Genomic DNA, 9,665 nt, shown 5'->3' with positions numbered 1-9,665 from the left:
CCGTTTTTCCATTTCACGCGCTTTTTCGACCAAATCCCATAAATCACAAACGAAACGAACCACTGGCCCCCATTTTTGCTAATTCACCCGCTTTTCACTTTAACGCTCAACTAAGCTGCTAACCGAACTTAAATAACAAATCACAATTGAAACATAATCCTACCTCTTGTCTCATCTGCCATTTTGGTGCGTTTCTTTGACAAAATCCAAAAATTCGTATGATACAAGTCAAAATTGGGTTAATTACAAGGTGGCAAGTTGACTTGAATTTGATATGCTTGTTAAATGTGTCATATTCTTAGACCTAAATCTGATCAGTTTGTTAAACAGGTCAACCCAAATACAAAATTGCAGGTTTAGGTCTAAACTAGATTTATTAGTTGAGCCAATTATGATCAATCCCTTAATGTAGGGGTGATAGTTAAGCTAAATGGGTCGGGGTTTTCAACCCATACCCGACCGTGCATGTTATCAGATTGACCTATCCTAACCCGCAAAGCTAGACACGAACATGAAGGTTAGAGTTTGTTTGTTCAAGTGAGGCTTCACCAATCGCTACATGCGTTACAGGTGCGAGACAGGGTCAACCGGGCAAGACCGCTAGTGCGGACCACAGGCAGGTGCGCCTGGTGCGGCCTGTGGGTGCGACTTGCGGCGGAGCCGTGCATCAGGTGACGTTGACCAGACTGGCAGACACACTAGATGGGTTGATTTCGGGTCAAATCTGATTAATTTTGAATTTTCAAACTGAAATCCGAAAATTTTTTGATCGGATGAGATTATGACACCCCTAACTTAATGCGTAGAATTAATTCATAGCACGCCACGACTCCGCAAATAAGTTTATTTCCATTTGACAATGGCATTTTCGCCGCTCTTTCCTTCAGATCCCAAAAACATTCAGAACACGAACTGTTACTTCTCCAATCACAAGGAACCACGTCATTTTCCTTAGTGCATGACGTGAGCGACACTTTATTTATTCGTTCGTAATGTAGTTTCCTGTTTGGAGTTTTCATTTGATCTTCAATAATCGACAAGAACAACGTATACGTTTCGGCTCTCATCGATACATTACTGGGTGAGCTGAGGAAGAGGGGTTTCGGAGTTGAAACTTGGTCTTGATTTCTATGGCGAATTCCGTTGGGGCTTGGATATGGTCTGCGTTGCTCTTGTTCGCGTTCATAGCCTCGGCAAGCTCCGATGAGTCCGTTGCGGAAGAGACACCTTCGGCGGTGCTCACCCTGGACGCTTCCAATTTCTCAGAGACGATCGCCAAGCACCCTTTTCTTGTCGTTGAGTTTTACGCCCCATGGTAATGCAATCTTATTCATTTCGCGCTTTATCTATATACTTAGATGGTTTTGGCGATGATTCGTTGAATGAGATGATGTTCTTGAAAATTGCACACGAGGTCAATCGGTGGAATGGTTACGGCATATTCAAGTTTAGATTTTTTATTTTTCTTATCACAGTTAGGTGATTTCTATCAATTTCAAGTTCTTCGACCCTTTAATAGTATTTTTTTTGTAAGCTTCTGAAGTGATGGGGGTGTTGAGGGGGTTGGGAAACTGAAACAGATCTGATTGATTAATCAGTGAAGTTTGCCATATTGTTAAATGATGGCTATTTTACAGGAGTAATTGTCTGTTTCAATTTAGGATGTGTTTATGACTTTGAGGTTCCGTTTGCGCCTGTCAATAAGTTGCGGCAGGAAAATGAGCTGCAAACCCTAGCCACGCTGCAAGGTGGATAAGCTATTTTTTTGTTACCTATGAAAATCGGCCACTGTATGGCATCCAATATCTCCAAACTTAATTGCTAGTTGTCTGTTGTGAATCCTTGATTACACAGTGGGAGGTTGTCTGTAAGACATCTATATTGGAATGGGTATGTTTAGTAGACTTTTTATTGAGGTCAAGGTGATGTGATGAATATGTTGTAGGCTTGCACTAATAGGGGACAGAGGAAATACCAGCAAAATGTGGAATAGCTTGGAAGAGCTTTGAAGTTAAAGGATTAGGCCGAAGATATGATGTTTAGAGGTTGTTGGGAATTTTTTTTTTATGAGCCAGAATTAATTAATTAAAGAGCTTATAATGATAGCTAATGATGAAAAAAATATTAATTGGTGTTATGCCAACTGTTATACTACTGCCACTGCTTCTGATGTTGAATATGCATGGGGAGTTTTCTTTTAGATTCTTAAGTGAAATCTTAGGCTCATCGATGCCATACCTTCCTTGTACTCATTTTGACATTGTTTACTTTTTAAGTCTTTTGTAAGCCAGATTTGTGCTCCTTCAGAGGCCTATCACTAGATCCAATTTGTTTCATTGTTAACTGTTTGGATTTTTGTATCAGAATCGAGACATATTGAAGTGAGTTTGAGTATAGTTTTTTGCTTGCAAAAAACTCACTTTTTGTGAACTCAATTTTGTGTTTTTTAATGGTTGTAGTGAGCTTCATTTTTATAAACCCTCTCATTAATTTGTCAATATTTCATTATCATTGAAGCAACATCCTAACCCCAACCCATAATTTAATATGATCATGAATTAAAAGTAACAAATGAGAACTGAAGGTGACTTCCTAACCCTCTAGATTGAAACTCATTTTCCTCATTTTTGAAAGTGAGTTCAAGAATGGGATCTTAGTGTCATTCAGTTTCAATCAAACAAAAATTTAAACTCAATTATAATAGTGAGAACTAATAAATTTTGGACACTTATGATGAAGCAAATTGGTCCTAAGTCAATCCAATCCCCCTTGAGATTAGGAGATTTTGGAAATTGGTTGGAATCCTTTAAGTCAGCCATGAAGAATTATTCTATACAATTAATGTAGCTTAATGAGACTTTTTTGGGCAATTTCTTCATCATGCTTGTTGGCTTCATTTTGATAAGCTTGTACCTAATAAAGCCTTACATTAAACATTTTTTCTAATGTGTATTTCATATGAATGATTTTTATTCATCCTTTTGTGGCAGGTGTGGTCATTGCAAGAAACTAGAACCAGAGGTAAGGATTATTTAGATTGTTACCCTTGTCACTCTGGGGGAAAATTTTCTCTATTTACTTTTAGTACCGGGCTGTTTGACATAATTAAACTTGTTCTTGCAGTATGAGAAGGCCGCATCAATATTGAGTAAGCATGATCCTCCCATTGTTCTTGCTAAGGTTAATGCCAATGAAGAGATAAACAAAGATCTTGCCTCTACACATGGTGTTAGAGGCTTTCCTACACTTAAAATCCTGAGAAATGAAGGAAAGAACATTCAAGATTACAAAGGCCCAAGGGATGCTGATGGCATTGTTGAATATTTGAAGAAACAAGTTGGCCCTGCTTCTGCTGAGATTAAATCCTCGGAGGACGCCGTTAATTTCATAGATGAAAAGAAAGTTTTTATTGTGAGTTCTCCATTCATTTATTTGTTCTCGAAAGTGAAATTTTTTCTTGTCGTCCTACTGTTGCCATCATAACTCGCCTTTATACCTAAAGTTGCAAACTTTCATTTCTGTTACACATTACTCTAGGTTGGTGTATTCCCTGAATATTCTGGAGAGGAATTTGACAACTTTACCAAACTAGCTGAGAAGTTGCGTTCAGATTATGATTTTGGTCATACTTCTGATGCTAAGCTGCTACCTCGTGGGGATACAGCAGTAAAGGGACCCGTTGTTCGTCTATTTAAGCCATTTGATGAGCTTTTTGTTGATTTCCAGGTAATTAGATGCAAGTTCTCTTTGCAATTCGGTTCTTAACTTTCGAAATGCATTTGGCAGTGGTTTGGAAAATCAATTTTGATTGTAATTGTTTTGTATTTTCTTTAAATTAGAATTTTTTTTCCTAATGTTTGTAAATGTAAATGTATTGTTTTTTTTTTCAGGATTTTCATTTGGATGCTTTGGAAGGTTCCATTGAAGTTGCCAGTATCCCTGTTGTTACGATTTTTGACAAAGAACCTTCCAACCACCCATATGTGATAAAGTTTTTCAACAACCAGAACGCCAAAGTAACAACCATTTCTGAATTTCATTGTCTGGTGTTTTTGTTTGCTTATATAGAAAACTTCTGAAAGGCTTTGCAGCTGTATTCTATCTGATGAATTGGCATTTTGATTTTTTTAGCCCTTCCCACATTTTACGCTCTTGGTTTAAGTTTGACATTTACTACCATTTTAAAATTTGCATTTGTTTGAAATAACATGGTTGTTCTGGGGCACTTTCTCATCTTTTACATTATAGAGCCTTAACCTTTCTTAGGCTCTTGCATTGGAAACTTCTGAGTACGATATTGCTATGTACTCTCAGTCATTAACTGTTTTCTTGATTTTGCTACTATTTTCTGATTCTTTTCGTACTATATTTTTGTTATAATACTTGTGGTATGGGTGATCTCTGCATGGTTAGAAAAACAGAGGAAGCCAAGAACAATAGAATAGTAACTATATCTCTGTTTTGTTATATGATTCCTTCTTACAGGTTTTTGGTATCTATATTCTTCCTATCCTCAATACTGTAAAAGGACTAAACGTAGAAAAGGTGCAAATAGTACTATATAACTAACTATAGTATTATGGTAGTGGAGCACAAACTAGCTAACAGAAATATATGACTAATATAAGGTAAAATGCTCCTCAGGTCTTCCTTCAGTAAGGATGCTCTGCATCAACTTGTTTATTTTTTGACATGTTTAATCATTTAATCGATGTTTTCTTTCCCTTTCTGTTATAATAAAAGGTTCCCGAAGGTGTGCTGATTGAAAATGTGAAAGAAACTTAGCATAATATCATTATGCCATGTCATAGTAAAACCACAGTTGGTCATTCCTGGAATTATTGGACCAATTGTTTTTCTTACTAATATTTTATTAGCAAATATCATTACGAATGGTGTTTAATAATGAATGATTGAGATTCTTTGAGATGCTTACTGACTGTGATACTCTCACTCTAATACGTTTTTTGATCTAGTTCGGAGATGAACTTAACCCTGAAGTCTCCTCTTCTATTTCCCTTTTTTTAATAGTGTGTTTTGCACATTCAAAATATTGTAGCTTTGTTCTGGATGTCACATTGACATCATGCTTGTTCTTCTTGTAATTGACATGTCTTCTATGATGGCATCTTCCTATGGGCAGGTTTTGCTCTTCATCCATTTTAGCGAACAATATTTTGATTCATTCAAGTCAAAGTATTTAGAAGTCGCTGAGAACTACAAAGGCAAGAAAATGAGCTTTTTGCTTGGGGATATTAAGGCCAGTGAAGGTGCCTTCCAGGTTATATCTTAAGCAAATTTCTGCGTTTTTTGAGCATCTTATACAATTATCAACTCACAAGCTTTATGTACAAATGTTTCATGATAGCAGTATTTTGGCCTTGTGGAAAGTCAAGTTCCCCTTATCATTCTTCAAGAAAATGATGGGAAAAAGTATCTTAAACCTAACTTAGAACCTGATCAGATTGCAACGTGGCTTAGGGAGTATGTGGTAATGCCTTAGGTGGCTCTAGAGTAAAGCTTTTTGTTTAAAAATTATTCTCCTCTCTTCTCCTCTCTTGGATCACCTGCTTTTGAGCTTCACTTGTTTTGTTTAATTTCTTTAGGATGGGAGCCTTACACCTTTTATCAAGTCGGAGCCAATTCCTGAGCTCAATGATGAACCTGTGAAGGTGGTTGTGGCTAACTCTCTACGCGACGTAGTTTTCAACTCCGGAAAGAATGGTTTGTTGCAAGCAACTTTTATCGTCAAGCATAAAAATGCTTTTATGATTACAACTTAATTCTGGACAATTCCAAAGCATTAATGCCTAACTTAAAATTGTTTCTTTCATTTTGTTTTTCCCACTTTGATTTAAAAGAATTTCATGCAATTGCCTTCCCATGTTCTTGGGAAGATGATAGTAATAATGATGTTGGCATGAATTGCTGCACTAACTTTGGTTCTACATTACCAATTCAATCTTTACTCGAATAACGTTACTGATGTTGATGTTCGGAATGCATATACATTTTTTTAGTAGTCTTGGCAGCTCTAATTCAAATTAAAATATCTAGGATTATCACACTTTTGCTGCTTTTTTAGTTGCTTTAACAGCTTGTTTGCCCCCTTTAATGTATGGAAGACATCTTCATGAAAGAGTTGTTCCCATTTTGTTATATACTTTTTTCGTTTTTCATTCACTTTCCTTCTGTTCTGAGGGATTTTTTCTTGAAACGAGCTTCTACTTTTTGCAGTTTTACTTGAATTTTATGCTCCCTGGTGCGGACATTGTAAGAAACTGGCTCCCATCCTGGATGAAGTAGCTGTGTCATTACACGATGATGCTGATGTCATCATTGCCAAAATGGTATGGCTTGCAATTGGATATTGTAGAGAACTCGTTTGTTTTGTTTCTTTTTTCTCCTCTTACATCATTGGAATATATATATATATATATATATATATAGAGGTTTTTACCATGCCTAGTGTGCACGAACTGCATGGATCTTGGATTAAAGGGAGAAAGAATTATGCTGTGGTAGTGTTTCATTAATTAGAAAATTTTGCTCGACTTTTTCATCAATCTTTGTGGTGATACACGACCAATGACATTTCATTTAGCTCATATCGTATGCCTCATCATGAGTATATAACAATCTCATTAGGATTGAAATGTTTAAAATATTAATCTACTAATATGCAATGCTCAACAAATCTTTCCTATTAAATATTAAGCCACAAGTTAGTTTTCTTTTTACTATTCATTATACTGAAAGGAGCACAAAAATACTGAAAAATTCAACACATTTACAAATTAAATCTTAACGAAAAATTCAAATTAAAATATGAAACTTTTTTGCTTCATTTAAATTAGTGAATGATGAACTTAAGCTGGAAGCATCTTAATCTTGTATATCCACAAAAACGGAAAGAGTGAAGGAAGAAAAAAAAAAGAAGAAGTTCAATCAGTTCAAAAGAGAAAGATTGCCATAACCATTATAAAATTATAAATCTGCGACGAAATCATGTTTTTTCATGATGCTTAGCGGTTATTCATCTATTAAACTTACTACTTTTTGCTTACTAACACTTTCCTTTCTGAAGCATAAGCCGATTAGTGCTATGCTAATTGTCCCTTCATTTTTTCAGTAACATAGTCATAATTCAAAGAAACTTTGATGCAGCATAAGACACCCATAACGCATCCGTTAACAGCTAAAAATTCAGGTCAAATATAAACTAAAATTATATATGTTATAGAGATATAGCTGCCACATTGAGCTTCAATAATGCTGGCATTATTTCTCTACTCTTCAGCCCATCGAAGTTGAGATCCCGCCATAAGTTTTTGTCACTTATTATATATTCGGTTTTATTTATTTGTTACTAAATTTTTTGCTGTGATTTTAAGTTGCTCATACAGTTTACAATTTACCATTGTGGCTATTTTAAATTCGTAGTCATAGCTTTGTTGTTATCTTTTAAAGGCAATATTGTCTAATACATGCGGATTTGCTGTCCAGGATGCGACTGCAAACGATGTACCGAGTGAATTCCAAGTTCAAGGCTATCCAACCTTGTATTTTTCATCTGCTGCTGGGAAGCTATTGCAATATGAGGGAGGTAGAACAGTAGACGACTTCATTGACTTCATAAAGAAAAACAAGGATAGTGTTGTAGAGACTATTCAATCTGATCCCATAAAGGATGAACTTTGATTCAGGTGCGCTCATCTTCTCATTTTCTCCCTCACCCTTTCAATTTCCTTAAACTCACTTAGGCTTGGTTTGGGACAGCTTTCTTACTGCTTCAGTTTATACAATTTTTTTTTTTAAAGCTAGAAAGTAGCTTTAAGAAGCAATAAAAAAACCGTCTCAAACAAAGCCTAAAAGCTAGAAGCTATACAATACATGTTGGTTTCTCATTATATTCTGAATCTATCGGAAGATCATCACCAACTATGAGTTCCTCGACCTCTTTAGTAGTATATCAGTTAAGTGGGTGCCACCGACTAAGGTTTTGTTTGAGACAGTTTTTTTATTGCTTCTTAAAACATCTTTCTAGTTTAAAAATTAAAATCTTTATACTAAAAAGCCGCTTTAAAAAAGTTGCATACGAAAGCTGCTTTATGTACAATGTGAAAAGGTACATACGAAAGCTGCTTTATGTACAATGTGAAAAAGTACATATGAAAGCTACTTTAAATAGCAGTAAAAAAGCTGCTTTAAGAAGCGGTAAGAAAGCCGTGTCAAACAAAGCCTAACTCATTGCTTATATACATATGCCATGATCATGCTGCAATAACTAATGTATGTGATTTATTTGCTGAGCTTCCCATCTGATGCAACTTGTTTTTCTCATTAAAAATTGATAGTATTTGTATAAATCTGACATTTCATTTCATGTGCATTGCAGATTTCTATATGAAGGATGGAAGGGGGTTTTAACATAGCTTGGCGATGTCAAGCATCACTTCACCCAAGTTGCTCATTCAGAAATTTTAATTTTAGAACTTTATTGCATCCAAACAAAAGCCTTAGCTTTTAGTTCGGCAATTCCATCTTCTTTTCCAACATTTTGATAATTAATGAGCGCTTATGTTCGAATGTCTTCCTAAGTTAGATTTTTGAACCTCTTAAGTTTTATTTATTAGCGTTCTCATAGGATTTCTTGCATTGATGCTATGTTGAGGGCTATTCGAAGCCATGTGAGAAATTATTCTGCGCGGATGCTGAACGTAGTTCACCGTCCGATGACCAATCAGAATGCGCCATGTCAGGAGTACCAAGCATGGTACCGAGCGGCAGTAATGCGGCGCATTCTGGTTGGTCTCTGGACGGCGTTTGACATCTGCACAGAATAATTTTTCGTGGTTGTGGCTTGCTTGCGGTTGATCATCCTTTCATCTCTCTCTATTTTATTGTTTATGAAGTATACCTGTCACCTATCGCCTCTCTTTAGTTAGAAGGAATTGAGAAAGAGGGAGATGTAAGGTTGATGGAAACGAAAATGATATAGAAATTAGTTCACCCATTTGGTTAAGGAATTGAGTAAATAATTTATTGTTTTGTTGATGAGTCATATAATAATATGATACAATAAAAAATTTCGTATTATTTTTTTTATTAAGATATAATAAACCTCTTAAGGTTTTTTATAAATTGTATTCATACGTTTTTTAAAAGTTTTTTTTTTCTTTTTTATTATCGAAATTTTGTGGTGAGAAGTTATATTTTATAATCAAATTTATTAGCGTGTGATAGCTTGAAAGAACTTTTGTCCAAAATTTTCAAAAAATAAAATATTTAGGGTATGTTAAGGTTAGCTATTTCACTCATAACTTTTCAAATTGTAGTCACACTCATCCATTTGGCTATCGCTTATTCTAATATTGGGACTATATGAGTCGAGAAGATTTAACCATATTCATCAAGAATAGAGAAACAAAATAGGAGTCATTTGCTTGGTCTGAACTGAAGGTCACTTGCCCTTTAGGATTATCAACCCCAACTAAAGGGGCCACTCAACTCAACAAGAGGGTAAGGGCGTCTCCAATCGAACGTCATTTTATCCATAACGGTCGTTCGTGTGTTTCTTTGACAAGTTCGGTATAGACCAAAAAAATGGCGAAGATGAATAGTGCGACGCCAATATTGGCGTCGCACTATTCATCCGCGATCAA

General features: G+C 35.6%; 1 protein-coding gene across 1 annotated transcript; it reads left to right on the top strand.

The window, feature by feature from the left end:
* Positions 1–1,069: 1,069 nt before the first annotated feature.
* Positions 1,070–8,646, top strand: LOC110104258 (protein disulfide-isomerase-like). Its single transcript, XM_020833282.2, has 11 exons — positions 1,070–1,315; positions 2,991–3,021; positions 3,124–3,411; positions 3,538–3,726; positions 3,891–4,016; positions 5,144–5,281; positions 5,372–5,491; positions 5,607–5,724; positions 6,238–6,350; positions 7,507–7,706; positions 8,399–8,646. Exons 1-10 carry the CDS (start codon positions 1,131–1,133, stop codon positions 7,699–7,701), a joined length of 1,503 nt encoding a protein of 500 aa, XP_020688941.1. The 5' UTR covers positions 1,070–1,130; the 3' UTR covers positions 7,702–7,706; positions 8,399–8,646.
* Positions 8,647–9,665: the final 1,019 nt, after the last annotated feature.

This window comes from Dendrobium catenatum, unplaced genomic scaffold (genome assembly GCF_001605985.2).
Source record: "Dendrobium catenatum unplaced genomic scaffold, ASM160598v2 fragScaff_scaffold_71, whole genome shotgun sequence".
Lineage (NCBI taxonomy): Eukaryota > Viridiplantae > Streptophyta > Magnoliopsida > Asparagales > Orchidaceae > Dendrobium > Dendrobium catenatum.
Note: the sequence above shows the minus strand (reverse complement) of the source record. Positions and strands in the feature narration are given on the sequence as shown.

Bases quoted from the DNA above. Each gene is read 5' to 3' on its own strand.
- LOC110104258 (XM_020833282.2), top strand. From the start codon at position 1,131: ATGGCGAATTCCGTTGGGGCTTGGATATGGTCTGCGTTGCTCTTGTTC. The intron at 1,316-2,990 runs GTAATGCAATCT...CTTTTGTGGCAG, and splicing joins GTTGAGTTTTACGCCCCATG to GTGTGGTCATTGCAAGAAAC. The intron at 3,022-3,123 runs GTAAGGATTATT...TTGTTCTTGCAG, and splicing joins GCAAGAAACTAGAACCAGAG to TATGAGAAGGCCGCATCAAT.